Source organism: Peromyscus maniculatus, chromosome 3 (genome assembly GCF_049852395.1).
Source record: "Peromyscus maniculatus bairdii isolate BWxNUB_F1_BW_parent chromosome 3, HU_Pman_BW_mat_3.1, whole genome shotgun sequence".
In the NCBI taxonomy this organism is placed as follows: Eukaryota; Metazoa; Chordata; class Mammalia; order Rodentia; family Cricetidae; genus Peromyscus; species Peromyscus maniculatus.
The window spans coordinates 154,928,252-154,952,338 of record NC_134854.1 but is presented as its reverse complement, the minus strand read 5'-3'; the positions used below and the strand labels follow the sequence as shown (position 1 = coordinate 154,952,338).

Sequence of the window (24,087 nt, the reverse complement as noted above, 5' to 3'; positions counted from 1 at the left end):
TGTGAAGTGATAGCCTCCTCCGGGTCATGACCCAGCAGGGAGGCTCTCAGCAGACGCCAAGAGGATGCCAGAGCCATGGTCTTCATTGTGAAGTGTAACATTGTGAAGTGTAAGGTAAATTAACCTCTTTTCTTTATAAATTTCTCAGGCTGTGATATTGTTATGGGGGGGGGGGAGAAAGATTCAGGTTAACTAAGCCACAACCCTTATTTATGCTCATTATTGCTTAGGTTTTATTTGGGGTGTTTTGTGGGGGGGAGAGGCAGGGAATCTGAGTAACTCACATAGCAGAAGCACCATCCAGTTAATAGAAAATCACTTCCAGGAACAGGGAGACAGTTCAGTCAGTAAAATGCTTCTCATGCAAGCATGAGAACTTGAGTTCCACCCCCAGAAACCACATAAAAAAAAGGAAGTGGGAGCACACACTTGTAATGCCAGGCCTAGGTGTGTGTAGACAGGCACATCCATGATGCCAGTTGGCCTAGCCTAATTGGCAAGTCCCAGGTCCCAGTGAGAGACTCTGTTTCAAAAAACAAGGTGGATGGCTCCTGAGACCAGCACTGGAGGTTGACCTATGGCTTCCAAACACGTATACACACAACACTCTCACACCCCCACACAAAAGATAAAGAAAATAAACTCCACTTAATGGGGAAATACGAAAACAGTAAAGTTATGGTCGTCATATAAAGCACCTTGAAATATGCTAATCAGGTAGGTAATCTCTCCTCTCATAAGCATACTTTTCTCTCATGCAAAACAGTTGCCAGAATTAATTACCAGTGCATCAGTGGTGACAGAACTTTTCTATGAGTCTGAACCAGTCAGACCATACCACAGTCTAGATCACAAATAATGAAAAGCTTTTCATGGAAATATAACGGGGAAGGGCCACCTCCAGTAACACTGATCCATTCATTAATTTACTCGATCCTTATTTTATAGCAGGTTCTATCTCGGGTGCTGGACTTCGATGGTGGAAAGAAACAGAAAGTTCCTGTCATCTGGAACTCACATTCTAACAGAAAAATACAGACAGTAAACCAGCTGGGCTGGCAAGATGGCTGAGTGGGTAAAGACACTAAACCTGACCTGATCCCCAGGACCCACATGACGACAAGAAAGAACACACTCCTCAGAGTTGTCCCTTGACCTCCATATGCAAGCTGTCACACACACACACACACACACACACACAGATAAATGAAAAAATGTTTTCTATTTTACAATATTTCAGAGGTGATTAAGTGCTACAGAAAACAAAGAAAAGGCAGGGAAAGAGACGCCAATTTCAGACAGAGCAGTCAAGGGAGACTTTTCAGAGAAGATGCCAATTAAGGAAAGACCTAAGAGAGACAGAAGAGTAAGGCATGCAGATTTGTGGGGAAAGAGTAGCAGGGCCATATCTAAACCTTCCCGGCAAGTCCAGATAACACAGGGTAGAACCTCTCACCTTTTAAAAGGGGCTGGAAGGTTGGAATCTCTTGCAGCTTGATGACATCAGGATCATTGCTGACATTCCTGGAGGCCTGAGAACCCTGAGCTACCACCACGATGTCATCCATCTTGGCCCGATGTTTAGCTGGAGAGGGGGTCACTGCAAATCAAGTGACACGGATCAGGAAGTGCATGATGGGAAGCCACCACTGCCCACCAACATAGTCACTAGAAAGAGTAGTTCACAGTACACAGAGATTTTTCTGATCTTAACATACATGCTTCTCGTCAAAGCCATCCTTATTTAAAACGATAAGTTACTTCTCCCAAGAGTGGTATTGGCTACTTTTTGTCTTTGAGATGTTGAAGTGGATTCAGGCTTAAAAACAAACAATAACAGCTGGGTGGTGGTAATGCACACCTTTACTCCCAGCGCTCGGGAGGCAGAGCCAGGAGGATCTCTGTGAAGTCAAGGCCAGCCTGGTCTATAGAGTAAGATCCAGGACAGGCACCAAAACTACACGGAGAAACCTTATCTCAAAAAACCAAAAAAAAAAAAAAAAAACAAACCAACAACAACAACAACAAAAACCTAAAAGTAAATGCTAGTGTGGTGATGCACACCTTTAATCCCAGCACTCCGGAGGCAGAGGCAGGTGGATCTCTTGTGAGTTTATGGCCAGCCTGGAATCCCAGGATAGCCAGAGTTACATAGTAATACCCTGTCTCAAAATAAATAAATAAATACATAAATAAATAAAACTAAACAACAAAATACTATGAGGGAATGTTATTCAGCTGGACATAGTGGCTCACATCTCCTTCCTCCAGGTAGAGACAGGAAGATAAAAACTCAAGAACAGGGGCTGAAGATATGGCTCAGTGGTTAAGGGCTGCTCTTCCAGAAGACCCTGGTTCAAGTCCCAGGACTCACATGTTGGTGCGAAACCATTTGTAACTCTAGTTCTAGTGGATCTTGTGCCCTCTTATGGCTTCCTCAGACACTATATACATGTGATGCACAGACATGAATGCAGGCAAAACACCTGCACACATAATAAAATAATTTACAGCGTTGGGAGCATAGATCAGCCTAGAGTACATGAAACACTGTCTCCAAGGAAGAAAAAAAATGAATATTTTTACGTAGTGGGGGCTGGCATAGGTAGACTATGGGAATTTCTATTTTCTTTCTTTTTTGTGGTGCTAAGGAATGTAACCAGAGCTTCTCGAATACTATGCAAGTGCCCTACCACTAAGCTAAGGCCCTAGCCCAGGACTTCTATTTTCTACTATATATACATTAAAAAAACCAAAACTCTCAAACATATAGAAACATATAACATGTGTGAAATTCTTGCATAACCAAGTATTTTATTATTTTACACACAAAAGCATGGGCAGATTTTTAAAATATTTCCTATATGTAGATTTTTTTTAACATCTCCTTTTTTTGATTGTCCTGATCTCCTGATATATGTCCATAGTTTACAAATGAAGGAACAAAATTTTCTGGGACTTGTCCAAGGCCAACAGCCCTAGAAACCGAGTTAGGAAAGGCACTGAAGTCTCTGGGTCCTTGGGGACAAGGACCCTTCTTAGTGACATAGAATGCAAAGCCAGCCAAGTGTGCTGAACCGAGCCAGTTTGGCCAAAGCCTCTGGTTTCAAACCCAAATTATAAGTCTATTCCCAAGGCTCCAGTGAGCCTTAGTGCAGCATTACTGGGGCAACATTCAGAAAATTGGAAGGAACTTCTGGGGCATGTCGATTTCAGGTTCCTTGGGAGGGAAGAGGTTCAATCCTCCAAGGATTCCCTAGAACAAGACTTCTCACCCAAATATTTTCCTGGTTGGAACAAGAATGAATCCTTAAAGTGTCTTATACTCAAAGGTTCTAGTAGGCAATAGGTATACTCAGGCTCATCAGTCAGATCTGAGGATACCACGGAAGTACTCCGCCTTCTGGAAACTAGCCTCTCCTGATGCTTGGAGTTTATCCTGGGAAGGGTGGCTGGGAGGGGTGTTCTGCCACTTTTATTGCTTTTCAGGAACAGTTTATCCTGGCTTGGTAATCCATCTAACATTTTTACAAAAGCAGTACCAAAACATCTTTCCTGTTATAAATTACATGATTCCTCCTTTCCCCAGACTCCAAAGGAAAGGGGACTTCAAAGCATTCTAGTCCACCTCTATTATTTTATGCATAAAATGGATAAAGATGTGTGTAAAAATGGGGCTACTATAAATACTACACATAAACATGTGTAAAGCAAATTCTATCAGAAATAAGCCTATGCAGTTGGTTCCTGAATGAGCAACTGTGTTAAAGGACGCCAAGCTCTGTCCCCTGAACTATGCTTTTGGCGGGGCATAGAGGCAAGAAAGTCAGAGGTGGCCATCACAGCGATTTCGTTATCAACAGACACGACACTCTGGGTCTTCCAAGGAAACACAGCAAAGCTAGTAGATGCAAGTTCCCAGACAGCGGGTCTTGAGGGACTGGTCTTGAGGAATGCCCTTCAGCATGAACCATCCCCTACATCTGTTAGCTTCCACATTTCTGAGTGGCAAATGTTACCAAGTAGAGAGCCATTCTGAAGATTCTTTTTAGGTCAGGGGTCTTGACTAACGAGGCCCTGAGCTTACCCAGTCTAGTGCAGTTTCAGAGGTTAACTAAGTGAGTAACAAAGGAAAAAAAAAAAAAAAAGACCAAATGGTTTTCAATTACCACTGCTTTATTGAGCACTCACTACAGGTCTAGCACAATACTCTTCCAATTTCTACCTCAAACGCTTGGAGAAAGCTAAAAAAAAAAAAATGTGGACCACAGAAAATACGCCAAGACCCTGCCTGCCATCTGACCAACTTATTAAAAACAAACAACAAAACAAAAACCTCAGACCCCCGACACCTGAGTGGAAAAAGCAGTTTCTGGAAACATTTGCACCCAAACACTGAAGGCGACCGCCCAGCGCTCACAGGTCCCTCCTAAAAGGGAACCTCGACACCCCGTATTTTTCAGGAAGCCTGATCTTAGAGGTTCTGGGTAGGATCCATCCACAGTGAGCCAAATCTCGGGCGTCAGTGCCGAGTCCTGGAACCGAGTGTTCCCGAGGTCGTCTTTTAAAGATCAGGGCGAAGCCGAGCGTGCCGGTTTAGGGGACCGGGGCTGGGGGGAGGCCACGCCTTCTCGGTGGTCCGGCCTACGGTGGGGCCGCCGGCTCCGCCAGCAGCGCCCGGGCGGGAGGTGAGGCACCGACCTGAGGCGTTCAGATCGCCGGGGCGGCTCTCGGCCTCCGCGCTCTGCTCGCTGCCCATGGCGCCGGCAGCGGAGGGACAGCGGGGTAGGGGCCGGGGAGAGCGGGGAGGCCCTCGGGCGGCAGGCGCGCCGCTCGCCTTCCCCAGGGGCGCGCTGACAGGCGGCTCGGGGCACCGGCGGGGCCACGGCGGTGACCGGCGGGCGGCGCTGCTGTCATTCACTGGCTCAGACGCCGCAACTCGCGGCTTCCGGGACGCCGATTGGCCGCACCGGCGACGCGTAGCCGTCAGTTCCGGGTTCGGAGGTCCCGCCCCCAAATCCGAGGGGCGGGGCGGGGAGACGCGCGCTGGAGGTTGGGGCGGCTCGGTCTTAAAGGGCCAGGACTCCTGAAGGTCAAAGGTGTCCAGAGGGTAACTCCCTTTTCTACCAAAGACACGGTACCTTTGAGAACCAAGGTTAAACACTGTAATCCTGATGATTTTCGAACAACTTTGCAAAATGGACTGGGTTTTTATTTTTGAGATAGGACCTCACACTATATGTATCCCCCTGACTCAATCTGGGATTACAGAGGTGAGCCACCTCCATAAATACCAAAATAGGTGTTTTCCCCCGTTTTACCAATGTAGAATAAAGGTGGTCTGTAGACCTCGAATTTCAATCCACACTAGTACAGAAGCAAAGCTCTTTTCTAAACTTTGAAAACAGGGGGTTTAGCACTGGGCGACCATACAGAAAATGCCAAGACACTGTAAAGAAAGGAGCTAGAAATGAGAGAAAAACTTTAAGTGCCTGCTGCTTTACATCTCTTGAACGGGAAGTGCACCTAGGCACTGTCTGAGGCTCTTGATGGTTATTGACAGGTCACTATGGAACTACCAATGGCCAGGAAGATGTACAGATAATACAAAAGAAACTGCTTGTGTGAGCAAATCCAATATACAGGTAGTAACCCAACGCCTTCGGGGGGGGGGGGGGCGGCAGGGAAGAAAGGGTCCCTCAACTGCTTCAACAAAGTACAAGCACCTATCTCTATGATATATGCCTGTGTTGCTAAAATTCCTTCCCTAGGGGAAATATAAATACATCTACACCCTCCTACAGTCCCAACTACCACCAAAGTACATTCTGAGGAACCAATAAGTTCATTAGGCTTATTTATAGAGCAATGGGTGAGGCGGAACCATGGATGACTTAAAAGCGGCTTCCCTGGAAGCTCAGCACCCAATATGGGGATCACTCACCCAACCCTCAGTGTGTAAACAGAGCCTCCACCCTTCACCCTCCGCCTGTGCGCTCTAGCCCCACCCAGAGATAGTCCTCCACCCCCAAGGCCACCTGCAATTAAGGCAGAATTGCATACCACTGGTTGGACTGAGTGGCTCAATCCTCAGAGTGAGCGTTCCATGATCCCCCTCACCCCCTCTTTCCTTCCAAGAGGAAAGGTCACAGTCAGCAAGCCCAGCTGTGATTATCTCTGGTAAGCAGGCCCAGGTGGAATCCTGAAAATGGCACTGCTTTGGGTCATGTCCTGTACAACAGCCTGTAATCCAGCACTCAGAGATTGTGGTGGTGGACGCAAGAGGATCAGGGGATCAAAGTTCCACTCGGGTACACCTACCAAGTTCAAGGACAGCCTGGTCTACATGAGACCCTATCTAAAAAGAAAAAACAAAAAACAAAAAAAACAAGAAAATGTCCTATGACTTTGTGTATAAATATAATCCCAGCAGGGCCAAATTGACATACTGGTTTTTAACTTTCCTCTGCCATAACACAAACATGCTCCCAATTTCACGTCATTTAATTTTTGCAACTCTAAGGCCAATAAATATGAAATTTCCAAAGTTATCAGGTGGTAAGAAGTGGGACTATGGTTTCAAAACTGGCTCTTGCTTCAATCCCCTTTACAATGCAAATAGATTTTCAAGTTCAGTATTTTGTAGGAATATGAAGATAGACATAAAATTTACCTAGAGACCAAAATAGGCTCCTAGAAGATAAGAGATTATTTTGATTTGTTTGGGGTTTGGTGTGCTGTGTGTTTTTGAGACAGGATCTCTCTCTCTCTCTCTCTCTCTCTCTCTCTCTCTCTCTCTCTCTCTCTCTCTCTCTCTCTCTCTCTCTCCCTAGCGGGTCTAAGTATTTGATACACAAGTTCAGGTCAGATGACCCTCCTACCTCAGCCTCCTGAATGTTGGGATTACAAGTATTACTTTCCTCCTCCTCCTCCTCCTCTTCCTCATGGTGATATTTTGTTTGTGCTCTAACAAGTAAAGTTTGCCTGGAGATCAGAGTGAGGAGCTATCCGCTAGAGGCCAAGCAGTGGTGGCACATACCTTTAATCCCAGCACTTGGGAGGAGGAACAGGAAGTGATTTGGCTGGGCAGAGAGAGGAAGTGATGAGGTGGGGTGGAGACAAGAGCTCCCCCTTTCAGTCTGAGGATTCCTAGAGATAAGACGTGGCTGTGGCTTGCTCCTTTGTCTCTTTGCTTTCAGCATTTACTCCAATATCTGGCTCTGGGTTTTTATTATTAATACCAATTAGAATTCACACTACTTCTTCCTCTTCTTCTCCCTCCTCTTGCTCTTCTCTCTCCTCTTCCTCTTCTTCTCCTTCCTCTTCTTCTCCTTCCTGTTCCTCTTCTTCTCCCTCCTCTTCCTCTTCTTCTCCCTCCTCTTCCTCTTCTTCTCTCTCCTCTCCTTTTCTCCTTCTTCATCCTCTTCCTCTTCATCTTCTTCTTCCTCCTCCTCCTTCTAGACTTTATTTGGAGCCGGGAATAGGGGCAAGTGGGTTGAAGTACCAGTGGACACCAGAAGAGGGCACGAGAGCTCTGGGAACTAGAGGTACAGCCAGTTGTTAGCTACCCGATGTGAGTGCTGAGAACTGAATTCAGTCAGGCCTTCTTCAAGAGCAGTACACAACTGTAACTGCTGAGCCATCTCTCCGGTCTTTGAGGTATACACTTTAAATGGGTGGGTGTAATGTAATATGGAATTTAGTGTGCCCTCATTTGCTGACTCAGCGTTTACTGGAAACCTGTCAGGTGCTAGGCACATGTTAGAGGTAAGAAGAAAAGATTCAGCAAGATGTAGCCCTCCTCCTTAAGAAACCTACAATTCATTGACAAGAAAATGTAATGAGTGTTTGTAAGTTTTCTTCATTTGAGATTGGTGACTCTTATCACAGCAGCAATTTCTGTTACATATATCACTTTCATATATATGAGTCATATCACATCTTATAAAAAAAACCTTTTTTCTTTTCTGTGGTTTTTGTTGTTAATGTTTGAGACACGGTTGCTCTGTAGCCCAGGCTCTCCTTAAACTCACAGAATTCTCTTAACTCAGCCTTTCAAGTCCTGGAATTATAGGGTTGTTCCACTATTCCTGTCTTGGAAACACCTCTCTTGATTTTCCCAGTGAAGTGGTTTATTCTTGATCACACAGAGGTGTGATACACCCAAGACTAAAGTTTTCTTATTTTCTTTGTGCCGGTGCCTCCTCCAGGCTGCCTCTTCTTCCTTGTATTACCCAGCACGTCCATCCACCCAGTCTCCCATCCAAAAATCCACTTGCCTCACCAGTGCATCTAACTAGTTGTTAAGTCCCGTGGAGAGCTTGTCTCTCTAATTTCTCCTTTGTTTCCATGCCCAGTTCAAACATTTCTTAGAAGTCAGAAGCCTCTGACCTCACTTTTTTCAATCTATTCTCCATGTAGCAAGAAGAGAGAAAACTAGTATATTCTGACTAATATTTGTTTTTTCCTTAATGTACAGGCAACTTTCCTGCCAGATAGTCTGATCCCTGAGTGGTCGGTTTCCTCTCCCTGGATTACTCAGTTTTTTTGGGTTTTTTGTTTTGTTTTGTTTTGTTTGGGGGGGGGTTGTTTTTTGTTTGTTTGTTTGTTTGTTTTGGTTTTGGTTTTTTGTTGTTGTTGTTGTTGTTTGAGACAGGGTTTCTCCATGTAGTTTTGGTGCCTGTCCTGGATCTCCCTCTGTAGACCATGCTGGCCTCCAACTCACAGAGATCCTCCTGGCTCTGCCTTCTGAGTGCTGGGATTAAAGGAGTGTGCCACCACCACCCCACCCTCCCACCCCCCGGCTATTTCTCAGTTTTTTGTTCCTCCTCTTCCTCCTTATCTAGCTAGCTGAGCTTCCCCCGTTTGGATCTAACTTATATGCCTCTTGGAAGACCGTCCTCTGAGCTTCCTTAGTTAACACCTTCTATCACACTCTCTGTGCATCCACAGCCTTTGATGTATCTGTCTTGCTCACAGAACATGCAGCATCTTGAGGTCAGACCCCGTGTCTTATTCTTTGATTTTTCCCTTGAGGTACATAACAGATATTTTCCTAATAAACATTTTTTAAGTGCCTCTGTGTAGATGAGAGTCCTAACTCTTAGGGAAGAGGATCAAAAATCCCTTCAGGTACCAGACCCAGTGAGACACACTTGTGATGCCGTGGGGATCAGAGGGAGCCCTGAGTGAATGTGCAAGGGGCAGATGAAGCCCTGAGTGAATGTGCAAGGGGCAGATGAAGCCCTGAGTTAATGTTGTCGACATGAGCACACCATGTCAAGGACCCCAGCGCCTCAGACCCACGGGAGTAGCAAAGCCTTCGAGATGAGCCTCTGAGGGATGGCGAAGGCTTTCTCCGGTCCAAGTTCGAATGCTGTGTATGTAGAAACTATCAACCACAGGTTCCTCCCCCAGGATGGCTGCAGCCTGGGACTGCTCCCGACAGAGCCTTTCTACCAAGATAAGCTAAGTCTGCCTCCTTATTCAGCTGTATGCACAGACCTCCCTCCTGACCCAGAGCACTTACTCTTTGGGTTTCTGTTGTGGTCCTCCACTAGAGCAAGCTCAACCTACTGGATCCCAGCTTTTCTATACATGTGTCTGTGTGTCTGTCCTACCTTCATTCTCTCATCATCCCAATCGGGTCTGGAGGACCCAGCAGTGCAGAGTGTAACATTATTCCAGCACTCAGGAAACCGAGGAAGGAAGGTCTTGAGTTCAAGGCTAGACTAAGCTGCATTAAGAAGACCCTGTTTCAAAAACATAACAAAACCTCACTGTGCAATGAGGTAGCAATGGATTTGGTTTCTATCTAAACATCTGTTTCATATCAACAGAATTGTGAAGTGTTTATTTTGTACTTTTCACTATTCTGTGATTTGAAAGTAGGACCTTGTACATGCTAGGAAAGTGCTCTACCACTGAGCTATATACCTGGTTCTTAATTTTTACCTGATGGAGAGATTATTCAGTGATTAAGAACACTTGCTATTCTTGTAGAGGACCTGGGTCTGGTTCCCAGCACCTATAAGGTGGCTCATAACTGCTGTAATTCCAGTTCCAGGGGATTTAATAGCTTTCTTGGTCCTTCCAGGGTACTGGGCATGCTCACACAACATTCATATACATAAAATTAAAAAAAAATTTTGAGACAGGGTCTCATTATATATCTCTGGCTATCCCAGAACTCCCTCTGTAGACCAGGCTGGCCTCAAACTCTCAGAGACCTGCCTGCCTCTGCTTCCTGAGTGCTGGGATCAGAGGTGCGTGCCACCATGCCCTGCAAAAATAAATCTTCAAAAAAAATGTTTAATAGGCAGTTGTTAGCTGCCTGATGTGCGTGTGGCAAACCAAATTTGAGTCCTCTGGAAGAGCAGTATGAACTCTTAGCCACTCAACCACTTTTCAAGCTCTTGATATTTTTATTTTGTATTTCGAAACAGGGCCTCACTAAATGGCCTGCTAGCCGTACAATCACTGTGGCCCAGACAGACATTAAACTTGTGATCCTGCTGTCTAACCTTTAGCTGGGATTACAAACCTGTGCCTCCGGTCCAGCTCCCGGAAGTTTTGTTTAGTCATTCTTTTCGTCAGTGACCTTGGTTCACTGCTGTAACCGAGACGTCTAACACACCCACTGTCACAGAACACTAAAGCCGCCTTTCTTTGTCATTTGAGACAGGGCCTCATGAAGTCCTGGCTATGCAACCACGATGACCTGATCTTCCTGCTTTCCCGTCTTGAGTTTGGGGCTTACAAGGCAGGTGTGGAGACACCCTGTAACCTGAAGTTTCTAATGGTGGGGAGCTACTTGGTTCCCACCACCCCCAACCATATCATCTACAGAGATGGGATATGCGTAGACGGAATCTTGTTGCAGCAGGAAAGTTATTCCAGTGCCATAATTAATCCACACTGGAGTGTAGTTTCCCTTGGCAACACTTTGCTATAGCCGGAAAGTGGGTCACTGTCTACCTACCGGAAGTTGGTTTCACACAATGGACCATTGTTCACAAGCTTTCTCTGGCAACATATACCTCCTGCAGCTATTGGTTAAAGCTGGGCTTATATGTTGGCTGTACCAGCCTAGAATCATCATCTATAACTGCAGTTTGAAATCTTTCACACCAGCCAAAGTGAAGACATTGCTGAAAGTTAGACCAAACTGTATCAGCGTGTCAGTGAGGGTTCATTTGTTTGGGGTTCTATGCAAGCAGGGGTGACAGGGACAGTGGGTGAGGGCTACTTTAACCATCAATGCTCGGATTCCTTTAGTTTGGCAGCAAGTACATTTTAGCCATTCTAACATCCAAAGGGCTATGCTAATTGTTTAGGGATGCCATTTTAACAACGGCAAAGGACATCATTGCCTTCATCGTTATTATCCATCTTCATAGGCAAATCATAACTGGACTTGCACTCCTGTAATCCTAGCACTTAGGAGGTAGAGACAGGAAGATCAGAACTTAAAAGTTCATCCTGGTAATCAACCGGTGAATACCCTAACTGTCATCATAGAGCCTTCATCCAGTAACTGTTGGAAGCAGATCCAGAGATCCACAGCCAAGCTCCAGGAGTCCAGTCTAAGAAAGAGAAGAGGGATTCTATGAGCAAGGGCCTCAAGATCATGCTGGGGAAACAAACAGAGACAACCAAACCAAACTAGTGGGAACTCATGAACTAGGCCTTCTGCATGTTATGTAGCTTGATCTGCTTAAGGGGCCCCCTGGCAGTGGGATCAGGATCCATCCCTAGGGCATGAGCGGGCTTTTTGGACCCCACTGCCTATGGGGGGACACCTTACACAGCCTTGGTACAGGGGAGGGGCTTGGGCCTGCTTCAACTGAATGTACCAGGTTCTGCTGACTCCCCATGGGAGGCCTTGCCTTGGAGGAGGTGGGAATGGGTGGTGGGCTGAAGGGTGGGGGGGTGGGGGTGAGGGGTGGGGTGGGAGGAGGGAGGGAAAGGCATCTGTGGTTGGTATGTAAAATGAACAGAAAATCTCTTAATAAAAAAAAGTTCCTCCTCAGTTACATATGGAGTTGGAAGCCAGACTGGTGAGAACCGGTCTCAAAGAAGCAAAACAAAACAAAACAAAACAAAACAAAAAACAACAACAACAAAAAAACCCAAACAACCCACAGCAACAACAACCACCCAGTAAATCCCCCCCAAAGCCAAATGCCTCCCCCAGGATTGCCTCACAGTTAGCTGGGGACCTGCCAGCTGTGATTGAGGCCCCCCTGTTCTCCAGTTATGGAGATAGGATTCTCCTAATTATGTCCAAATAGGATGCACTGTGAACTTTGACCAAGAAGGTGTTACTGAACCAAATGTGGTGGTGCACCGCTCTAATACCTGCACTTGGGAAATAGTGGCCAGAGGATCAGGAGTTCAAGGTCACCCTTGCCTACACGAAGAATTCCAAGTCAGCCAGGCCTTTAAGACATCATCTGAAAACAAAAAGTGGCGGCGACTGCCTCTTAGAGTGGTTGCGTCTGAAGCAAGAACAAGAAGATTGCGACCCTGGTGTGCGGGTTGGGTACACCTGGGTGTGTGGCTTCCCCCTCAGCACCTGTGCTTGCCCTTCAGGGCCTCTCAGCCATCCGGCAGCACAGCTGCAGACCCTTGATGACCCGGAGGGTCCGGACTTCTCCCTCTTAGTGGCTCGCAGTGTGCTGGGTGCGGTGGCGACAGGCCGGGAGCTGAGGACCTGGAGCCTGGGCTCTCGCACGTCCCGGCTGGGGCGGTCAGGCTGGATGTTGCTGGGAAGCAGCTCCGGGTTGCAGGGCAGGGACGCGCCCTTCCCCCGTGCAAACTTTCAGTCGCTGCGACGGAAGCAGGAACTTGATCACGACCAAATCTGCGGAGCCAGTGTGCGAGCTGCAGAGCATCCCTGCGATCCTCTCCAGACCCTTATGCGCTTCCCCGGTCCTTTGAAAAAGCCACCTTGCTGTCCTTGAGCCCAAGCGCCACGGGGACCACAAGGATCTCTCATTTGCAGGTAAAGGCGTCTCTTTCCTCCCCTGGCCAGCCTCGGGTAGAGTCGACCCCTGCCGGGAGCAGTTCTGTTCTTTCCCTCGGCCGGCTCAGGCACCCACACCGAAGCGACCCCAGGGACCAGGCTAGGGCAAAAAGGGTCTGGTCTGCAAAGTGTGTCGCTGCAATATCCCAAAGCAGATGGCAGGCGGGTTGAAAGCACCTGCTATAAATGGCACAAGCTCCAAGTTGTCCGCAGAGGGAGGCCAAAGCACTCCGGGAGCAGCGTGCGGTTTGTTCAAAGGGAAAAGTTCCCATGTTTTCTCATATGGCTTGTTTTTCCTTTTCCTTTTTTAACCTGCTGTGTGATCCTCTGTACAGGGATGCGTGTGTGTGTGTGTGTGTGTGTGTGTGTGTGTGTGTGTGTGTGTGTGTGTGTGTTTGTGTGTGTGTGTGTGTGTGACAGAGAGAGAGACAGAGATAGAGAGAGACAGAGAGAGACAGAGAGACAGAGAGAGAACAGTTATTGACTTCTTGATAGCATGTTGTTAATAATTTCCAATAATTGAAATAGCTACGTACAAGTTAAGTTTGAGTGACTCTAATAGGCTGGAATTTCTCTCTTCCATCTGTGTCTGTCCCCCTTTTCAGCAAGATTAAGCTGAGCTTCTAGGCCTTAAACCCCAAATAATAGCTGATGGATAACTTAATGGGCTGCTGTGTAGCTCAGTGTAGAGGGTTCTGGGTCCTGGCCCCAGGATTGTGCTAATACGTAATCCTTAATTGGGGACCAAAAAACAAAAAAGTTAGAAACCTAAGTAACCAGTTGTTGGGTAACTTTAATGAAACTAATTCTTTAATTTATTGCATTTTCACTGTGTAGCCCTGACTGATCTGGAACTCATTATGTAGGCCAGGCTGGCCTCAAACTCAAAAGATCTGCCTGCTCCTGCCTCCCAGTTGTAGCAAGCGTTCCTGTTGGGCTATCTTTGGACAGCCAGCCGCAAATAATGACTTGGAGACTTATTATTAATTATGAAAGCTTGGCCTTAGCTTAGGCTTTTCCCCAACTAGCTCTTATAACTTAATTAACCCATATTTTTAAAATCTATGTTCTGCCATGTGGCTCGGTTACCTCTTCTTAGTATGCTCATCCAACTGGCTCCAAGTCTGCTAGCAAAATCATGTGCGTAGATTTCTCCTCTCAGCTTCTCTCTCTCTCTGCCCAGAAGTCCCGCCTATCCTCTCCTTCCTAGCTATTGACCATTTAGCTCTTTATTAACCCAATCAGAAGGCATCTTTGGTAAAGACACATCTTTACAGTGTAAACAAATATTCTACAACACCCAGTGCTGTAGTGAAAAGTTAAATGCCACCATGCCAATACCTTTGTTGTTGTTAAAAAAACAACAACGACATGTATTTGTGTGTGCACACATGAATATGTGTTTATACCCTGATGCATAGTGGAAGTCAGAAGACAACTTCAGGGAATTCTCTCCTACTGTGAGAGTCCCGAGGATGAAGCCTAGGCCATCAGGCTTGGCAGCAGGTGCCGTTACCCACTGCGCCATCTCTAGGGATGTTACTTCCTGCACCTGAGAGCACAGCTCCTGCTCTGTCTCCTTGCACACAGGTCATGTTTCTGTGCAAGTGCTCCAGGACAGACTATATCAAACTCTCCCTCTCCTCCCTTCCTTCTCCGCTCTCCAGGCTCCATGGACAGAATTCAGGAAGTCTGTGAACATTGGGAAAATTTATTACTTCCCTAGCCTCTCACTGAAAAGCGGCATTTCCGTCAAGAAGAATGTAGGCAGAAGCCATAGCAGCGTTAGCAGTAACTGTGGTTTACCACCGCTAGAGAGCACAGAACTTCCCATAGGTGTTACTCCTTACAGACGTCTCAAATGATGATACGCAACACTACTTCACAATTGTGGGGCAGTTATTTGATACTGCACTTATTATTTTTATTAAATAAAGAAGCATGTACATCACACAGTTGCTTTATTTCTTATTTTAACTGGAGTTGGGACTAAAATAGTATCTGTCTCATTAGGGTAGTCTCTCTCTCTCTCTCTCTCTCTCTCTCTCTCTCTCTCTCTGTGTGTGTGTGTGTGTGTGTGTGTGTGTGTGTGTGTGTGTGTGTGTTGAGTAAGGGTCTCACTGTATTCCAGGCTGGCTTAGATTTCACTAGGTAGCTCAAGCTATCCGAAAGCCTGGTTCCTCTGCCTCATCCTCCGAAGTGCTGGGATTTCAGGTGTGAACTACCATGCTGGGCTACACTGGATTTCTTGTGAAGATTTGAGGACATGATCTGTATAAAGTACATAGAATCTGGCATGTGAAAATGATACATTTCCCTTTTACTGTACACAGAAGCTGGATGTAATCACCAAGGAAATATTATACTTGTGTCCTATTATCATAGATTGGCTTTGTATGCTAACTTTTGTTAGTTAATCAACTAAAGTTCATTATTCACGTAGGGTTCACTTGAAGTGTTTTATAGTTCTATGGGTTTTAGTAGATATACAATGAGATATTTGTTATACTAGCTAGCATGCAAAATAATATCACAGCTGTGAGAAGTCTCCATACTCCATCTATCCATCCCTCTTCCCCTTTTAGTAAGCTCCAATATACTTTTAGGGTTTTAAATTTTTCTTTTTCACCAGGCATAGTGGTGCACACCTTTAATTCCAGCACTTGAGTGACAGAGACAGGCAGATCTCTGTGAGTTTGAGGCCAGTCAGGTATACATTTTGGGTTCTAGGACAACCAGGGCTACATAGAGAGACCTTGTCTCAAAAAACCAATAATAAAGAAAGAATAAGATTCTCCTTTTTTCTTTTCTTTTATGTCTATGGGTGTTTTGCCTGTATGTAGGTCTGTGCCCACCTGTGTGTACTCCCCAAGGAAGCCAGAAGAGGGCATCATAGCTCCTGGGACTTGAGTTACAAATAGTTAACATACCACGAGTATGCTGGTACTAGAACCTGAATCCTCTGGAAGAAAAGCCTGTGTACTTAACCTCAAAGCCATCTCTCTAGACCCAGTTCTAGTACTTTTGGTTTGGTTTTTCCAGACTATCAGGATATATTCCGAGTCAAACTCAGAGTCAAACCTGTTCAGACTGGCTTCTTTCACTTAGCAATATACAATTGAAGATTTTTCCTATCTTTCTGTTGCTTGATAATTCATTCCCTTTCATTGCTAAATAACTTTTAAATACATGATTGTGTCTTATTTATCCATTTTCCTATGGAATAACATCTTGATTGTTTCTAACTCTGAGCAATTTTGAAGAGTGCTGCTATAAGCATTCCCATGAAGATTTTTTTGTTTAGAATCAAACTTCAAAAATTTAATTTTAACTGTGTGTGTGTGTGTGTGTGTGTGTGTGTGTGTGTACTGGTTTGTGCAGGAGCCTGAAGTGCCCAAAGAGGCCAGAAGAGGATGTCAGATCCTCTTGAAGCCGGAGTTTGACAGCCCCAGACAGTATCTGTTCTTAGCAGCTAAACTGTCCCTCCATCCCCTGGACAGTTTTTAATGCATTTGGATAAACACATGTAGGACAGTTGCTGAATTCTATGGTGAGATGAGCTTTGAAAGGCACCACCCCATTTCTTCCAGAATAGCTCTATCATTTTGCATTCTTTTGTTTTGTTTTGTTTTTGGCTTTGTTGTTGTTGTTTGTTGAGACAGGGTTTCTCTGTGTAGCTTTGCACCTTTCCTGGAACTCACTCTGTAGGCCAGGTTGGCCTCGAACTCACAGAGATGCACCTGCCTGTGCCTCCTGAGTGCTGGGATTAAAGACGTGCGCCACCACTGCCCCATCGTTTTGCATTCTTACCAACAAGTAATGGGAGTTCCTGTTGGTCCACATCTTAGTGTTTGGTGCTGTCTGTTCTTGGACTTTTCCCATTCTAATAGGTGTGTAGTGGTGTTTCAGTGTTGATTGAAATTATAGTTCCTTGATGATACAATGTTGAGCATTTTCAGTATGTTTGTCATCATATATATATATATATATATATATATATATATATATATATATATAAATGACATCTGCTCAAATGTTTTTCCCATTTTTGAGAATTTTTTTCTGGGATTTTTTTCCCCCACAGGGTTCCACTATGCAGTCCTGGCTGGCCTGAAACTCAATATATAGATTGGGCTGGCCTCACACTTACAGATATCTGCCTGCCTCTGCCACCTGGGTGCTGAGATTAAGGGTATATACCACCATGCCAGGCTCCCTTTTTTAGTTTTTCTCTTATTGTTGAGAGTTCTTGGTATGTTTCAGATGTTAGGCCTTTACCAGACAGGTATTTTACAAATATCTTCTCTGTGGCTGGGATAATATAAAACCCAGTGGGTAAAAGCACCTGCTGGGCAAATGTGAGGACCGGAGTTTGGATCCCCAACCCTCACAAATTCTGGGCAGGTTGGGCAGTCTTTGAAAGGCAGAGACAGGATCCTGGAGCAAGTTGGCTAGAGAGACTAGCTGTGTCAGCAAACTCTGAGTTTGATTAAAAACCCATTGGAAAAAAAGATGGGAGAGCCATTGAGGAAGATCCTGAACACCAGTTCGCACAAGCATGTGCACCCACATACACACACACACACACACACACACACACACACACACACACACACACGGGAAGAACAGTGGCTTTTATAAAGCAGCAGTTTTTAATTTTAATTGAATATAACATCAGAGGCTGGAGACATGGCTCAATGCTTAAGAGTACTTGTTGCTCTTGCAGAGGACCTGGGTTCAGTTCCAGCACCCATGTGGTGGTTCACAACCATCCATAACTCCAGTTTCAGGGGTAGCCAATGTTGTCTTCTGACATCTGTGGGCACCGTGCATGCACATGGTTCACATATATACACGCAGGTTAATACTCATACACATAAAATCAATGTAAAAAAAACCCCAGCTTTTTAAAGGGATTATACTTTTGCTGTTGTATCTAAAAGTGCATCATTTAATCAGTCAAAGAACATGAAGACTTTTCTCCTCTGTTATTGCCTAGAATCATATAGATTTGTGTTATACATTTATCGCTGAGATCCATTTTGAGTTTATTGTTGTGTAAGGTAAAAGGTTTGTTTCTCCATTTATTTTTTTCATGTGTCTGTCCCACTGTTCCAACACTGTTTTTTAATCTAGTTTATTTTTATTTATATGTCTGTGTATAAATATGCACACATGTGTGCAAAGGGCAGAAAAGGGTGTTGGAGCCCCTGGAGCTGGATTTAGAGGTATCTGTGAGCCCCCTGAGGAGGTACTGGGAACCAAGCTCCAGTCTTCTACAACAACAGCAAAGGCTCTTTAGCACCAAGCTGTCTCTCTAGCCCCTAACACTATATTGGAATTGCCTTTGCACCTTTGCCCAAGATCAGTTGTCTGTATTTGTCTCCTCGAAGCCTGTATCTCCTTCCATTAATCTATTTGTCTGTTCTTCTGCCAATACACTTTAAAAAAAAATAACTGTAACTTTCTAGTAAGTTTTGAATGAGGAAGTGTTTGTTGGTCTGCTGACATTCTTCACTGTTGTGCTGACTGACTCTCACAGGTTTCTGCATTTCCACGTAATTGTTAAAAATCATTTTGGTGTTACCCACAGAGTGATTTGATGGATGATATTAGGAAGAACTAATATCTTAATAATAGTCTTCCTGCCACAAACATGGACTTTCTCTCCATTTGCTTAGATAGTCTTTATTTCTTTCATTAGAGATTTTTGTTTTGTTTTGTTTTGTTTTTTTGAGACAGGGTTTCTCTCAGTGTAACCCTGGCTATCCCAGAACTCGCTCTGTAGACCAGGCTGGCCTCAGCCTCATTAGTTCTGGGATTAAGGCGTGTTGTTGGGGATGTCTTTCTGTATGCTGTGAATGTGTGTTGCTCTGATTTGGTTGATAAATAAAACAGTGATTGGCCAGTAGCCAGGCAGGAAGTATAGTATAGGCAGGATAAGCAGAGAGGATTCTGGGAACAGGAAGGTTGAGTCAGGGGTCGCCAGACAGACACAGAGGAAACAACATGTAAAGGCAGAACTGAGAGTAGGTACCAACCCACATGGCTAAACATAAATAAGAATTATGGGTTAGTTTAAATATAAGAGCTAGTCAGTGGTAGGCCTGAACTAATGGCCAAGCAGTTTTAATTAATATAAGCCTCTGTGTGTTTACTTGGGTCTATCGACTGCAGGGCCATGGGAGCCAGACAGGACCAGGAAAATTTCAGCTACAGTGTGTGCCACCACTTCCTGGATAGATTTTTTTCTTTGTTTTGTTTTTTGGTGCTTGGGAATGGACCCAGGACTTTGTACACACTAACCATGCACTATACCACTAATCTAGGGCTGCAGCTCTCATTAGAGTTTTACAGGTAAACAAAACAAACAAACAAAAAAACAAAAAAACAGACCAAAAAATATATCCTGTTTGGTTTTGTTTGTTTTGAGACAGGGTCTTATATATCTTAGACTGGTCATGTAGCCATGGATGACCTTGAACTTCTGACGTGTCTCTACCTCCTGAGTGCTAGGATTGTAGGTATGTGCTGCCAGGCCCTGTGTATGTTGTGCTGGGAACCAAACACAGAGCCTGGGGGCTGTTATGTGAACGGTACTGTTGTGGGATATTTGTACTCTGTGTGAAGGTGTATTGCTGTGATTTGTGTAATAAAAAACTGAACAGCCAATAGTGAGGCAGGAGGTATAGGCCAGACTTCCAGGCAGAAAGAAAGGAAGGAGAGGAAGAATTGAGGAACACAGGAGACACCAGGAGACATGGAGAGGAAACAAGAAGTACAAGATGGAAGAGAGGTAATGCCATGTGATAGAATTATATATACGTGTAGATTAATATAAATGGGCTCATGTAAGTTAAAAGAACTAGTTAGGAACAAGCCTAAGCTATCATAGGCCAAGCTTTCATAATTAATAAGTGTCCGTGTCATTATTTGGGAGCTGGCTGGTGGGACAGGAAAAGACTCATTATGTTTGACACCCAACATGGGGCATGTAAACCACACAGGCCCTGAGAAAGCTGGGGGGGAATAAGTTCTGAATAGGCTTGGTGCTTGCAACATACACAGGTGTGGCTCTTTTAAGGGGTCCTGCTACTGAGTACTTGGGCAGTGTGCTACTTGGTGGTGGGAAACTAGGTAGAAGCACCTACTGGAGCTGGGCTGGATGGACTTGCTCCAGGCCAGGTCCACAGGCACGAGGGCTTGCTCTCACTGACCCTACGGGGGCAGAGCCAGTCACCAGGCCACGCACTAGTGACAGAGGGCTTAGCCAAGGCTTAACAATTTAAGATCTGGCTCATGTATCAGAGAACACTGCAAGTATGTAGCTGCAGGCACTTAGTAAAGTCAGACAGAAAACCTCTGAACAGACACAGATGTGCTTAGAAACTGAAGAAAGAAAAGAAAATAGATATAGACAGTCATAGAAAAAAACAATTTAAAAATAATAAAAATAAAGTCTTTAAAGAAAGAGTAAAGTAATATAAAAAGAATAAGCCATGTAATGGGAAATACACAGGGCATCTGAATCCTTATGGCACTTTGTTGACTTTGAATTTTTAAATGCTAATGTACAAAAAAAATAGCTTCTGAGAGACATTGGATTATGGAAACTATTAAATTAAACCAACCTATATATTTTAAGGATGTCTTAAGTTCAAAATGGAAGTCAGGTTATGCCTTTGGTTCCACAGGAAACAACAAGTTATGGTTTTTCTTTAAAATTAATAAAGATCAGATTTGATCAGGGGAGATCTCCTTAGGACCTTGGCTGCAGACATGAGAGAAAAAGTCAAAACAAAAAAACAAAACAAAACTACAGGATAGATATTATATGCTGATCCCTCTACTATGGGAACAGCTCTGAGACTGGATGAGATATAATAAATCTTGTTGGCTACAGAGTCCTCATGACTTATTATTACATGCCATCCTTTTATATGGCATGGATAGAGGTTTGGTTATAAAGTCCAAACAGACTTATAAAGTTAACAAATGCCTTTTATTGGCTCAAACATAGAATAAAAAATCATCTTTAGCTGACGTGTATACACCACACATTTCATACTTGTGTGAATGCAGATATATACATTACCTCTAAAAGTTTATGTATTTTCTGAAAAAAAGGACCAGACACCAATAAAGACAAGTAGCCCAGTGATCCAGCCTTTCAGAATGCCTCAGTTAGTTTCCTCAAAATTCTGCATCTAGAACAGCTTCCAAACTGCTAACTGAGATGATTAAGCTTAACAGACTACTCTAGCCAGACTTCAGATAAGCTCTATACTTTCCCATAACACAGAGACTGGAAAAGTGATACAATTAGCTCTCCCAAGACTTGGCCATTACCTCAATTTTCTCAGGGAGGCCTAAAGATGCTATTGCCCCCAGACAACAGGAAGCAGTCCAGAAAACATCATGCCCACATTCCCAAGAGGTGTGGTGAGTGGTTTTTGGTCATTCAGTGGGTTATGGATGTTTGTCATCATTTATCAGGGTTGGTTATGAGTTGTATTTGGTCATGGTCAGGAAAAAAGAGCTGAATAAAAGAGATTAGATTTGAGGATCTCTTTCTGAAGGGGAAAAGGGAGATATAGATAGAAATGATGAGATAAAAGGGTGGATTGTTGAGTCTACTTTTTTTTTTTGTTTTTTTCGAGACAGAGTTTCTCTGTGTAGCTTTGTGCCTTTTTGAGTCTACTTTTGAACAACCACTACTTGCAAATATTTTACATTGCTATGGATTTTTGTATATTGATACAAATTTATGGTTTTTTGTTATACTGTATTATATGTTTCTATTCTTGTTTAAGGTATTGTGCTGATGCAGCTTATTTAAAAATGTAATATAAAGTTTTAGTCCTTGAAAGCTATTTATAATTATACAACAATAAAGACAGATTGTTAGTCATCTGTAACAATCAAACCTGTAGTCATGTTAGGTACATTTTCAAGGTCATACAGAGATATATTTTAGATAGATAGATGGTCTTCAAACACTTCAGAGACCTACAGAATATGGCATTTAAATTGTTTTAATAACACAAGGCTTTTCATGACATTGAGACACATCCGCTCCTGGCAGCACCAAACTACTTCAGAAAAGATGATGAGTATCGAAGAACCTCCATATGGAGTTTGCTTTCAATATGGCAAAGCTAGCTATTTGGGCAAGAAACTGTCCTTGCCTTGGTTGCTGACGGTTACTGTCCAAACTGAACAAGCAGGACACAAAGAAAACAACTGCCAAACTTTGCCAAGACAAGGTAGGACAGTCCTTCATAATTCCTGCTTCACGGAAAAGTCTGTCAGATATTCTAGGCCTGTAGGCTGAAGATGGCTGTTTCATTGTTGCAGAGGATCCTTGGGTGACTGTCCAGGCAGCCAACTGTTTCTGTTATTTCTATAGTTTTGGAAGTTGTTTATGCTATACTTCCTGTTTACTCAGGTAATATTGTATCCTTCTCAGGTCTTTGATAGGGTTGAAGACTAGATAGTTATAATTATAGTTTTCCTTGTTACCAAATTCAGAAAAGAAACTCACTAAAGAAGTATAAAGTATATAAGGTTGAGAGCATAAAAGCTTAAAATGTTTATCTAAAAAAATGTTTTGAGGTCTAAAAAATAGTTTTAAGATAATAATACAAGTTAGGATAGAAAGTGGTTTAGGTCTAAAATTCTAAATTCATTAAGATAAGATAGATAATAGAGTATTTTCTTTGAATTTACTAAATACAGATAGACTGAACATTGTAAATGTAATTCTTACCTGACAATCATTCTTATTGTATATAGTTTTACTATGTTAGAGTTAAACTTTTCCTTTTTATTTAGACAAAAAGGGGGAAATGTTGTGGGGTATATGTATACTGTGTGAAGGTGTATTGCTGTGATTGGTTAATAAAAAGCTGAATGGCCAATAGGTAGGCAGGAGATATAGTTGGGACTTCTGGGCAGACAGAAAGGAAGAGGAGGAGAAATTGAAGCATGCAGGAGATACCAGGAGACATGGAAAGAAAATAGGAGATGAAAGATGGAAGAGAGATAACACCATGTGTTAGACTGTAGGTTAATATAAATTGGTTAATTTAAATTGTAAGAGTTAATTAGGAACAAGCCTAAGTTATAGGCTGAACATTCAAAACTAATAAGTCTCCATGTTATTATTTGGGACCTGGCTGACAGGACAGGAAAAGACTCCTTACACAGTACCAACTGAGTTATAACCAAAAGAATTTGCTATTATAGCTGGCTTGTAATGGGCTTTAAGATATGCTGTGCATATCTTATATGCTTATATGCTTCGCGCTACACCCTCAGCTCCATCTTAAGCACTTTAGAGCATTTCTCTCAGGATAGAGCCTATGCTGCCTTAGATTACCAACGGAGACCATGACCAAAGAAAGGTTAAAAAAGCAGGACTTCGGAGCCGGGGGTGCTGAGTCAGCAGGTAATGCACTTGCTGCTCAAACATGAAGATCTGAGTTTGAATCCTCAGCACCCACATAAAAAGCCGGGCATGCAGGGTTGGGGATTTAGCTCAGTGGTAGAGTGCTTGCCTAGCAAGCACAAGGCCCTGGGTTCTGTCCTCATCTCTGGGAAAAAAAGAATGGTGAGAGGGGGCTGGAGAGATGGCTCAGCAGTTAAGAGCACTGGCAGTTCTTCCAAAGTTCCTGAGTTCAATTCCCAGCAACCACATGGTGGCTTACAACCATCTATAATGGGATCTGAAACTCTATCTTGCATGCAGACAGAGTACTCATACCTAAAACAAAATACATGAATAAAAAAAAAAAAAGCCAGGCATACCAGGCATCCATGTAACCCCTGTGCTGGGCATGCGGAGGTTGGGGTGCAAAGTGTCCTAGCAAGCCAGCCCAGCTCCAGCTCCAGTAGAAACCCTGTCCCAAGGGAATAAGCTGGAGAGCGCTGGTTCGGAACACTCCACATCCTCTTCTGACCTCCGCACACACGTGTAGGGTCGTGCACACTGTATTGGTTATTTTTTGTTATTGTTGCTGGGGTAGAATACCATGATCAAAAGCAGCTTAGAGAAGAAA

The 24,087-nt window shown here is 44.0% G+C and overlaps 2 protein-coding genes and 1 long non-coding RNA gene across 5 annotated transcripts in view; 1 reads left to right on the top strand and 2 right to left on the bottom strand.

Moving 5' to 3' along the window:
* The window catches only part of Borcs5 (BLOC-1 related complex subunit 5), an 80,279-nt gene extending 75,307 nt beyond the window's left edge, over nt 1-4,972 (bottom strand). For both annotated transcript variants that reach the window (XM_006976540.4, XM_076568095.1), the window contains exons 1-2: nt 4,702-4,972; nt 1,457-1,600 (exon numbers count right to left, since the gene is read on the bottom strand). In XM_006976540.4, coding sequence (XP_006976602.1) covers nt 1,457-1,600; nt 4,702-4,759 — 202 coding nt within the window. In that variant the 5' untranslated portion in view covers nt 4,760-4,972. The remainder of the gene's footprint in view (nt 1-1,456; nt 1,601-4,701) is intronic.
* A 5,432-nt stretch (nt 4,973-10,404) lies between these two features.
* Nucleotides 10,405-12,695, bottom strand: LOC143272550 (uncharacterized). Of its 2 annotated transcripts, XR_013050202.1 has the most exons (3): nt 12,578-12,695; nt 12,361-12,455; nt 10,405-11,585 (listed from the first exon to the last, which is right to left on the bottom strand). It is a non-coding gene; the product is annotated as an uncharacterized LOC143272550 (long non-coding RNA). The 2 variants fall into 2 exon arrangements; XR_013050201.1 differs by having other exon boundaries at nt 12,361-12,578.
* Nucleotides 12,688-24,087, top strand: part of Mansc1 (MANSC domain containing 1) — a 26,171-nt gene continuing 14,771 nt past the window's right edge. The window contains exon 1 of the mRNA XM_006976541.4: nt 12,688-13,006. The gene's annotated coding sequence lies outside the window, so the exon portion shown is untranslated. The remainder of the gene's footprint in view (nt 13,007-24,087) is intronic.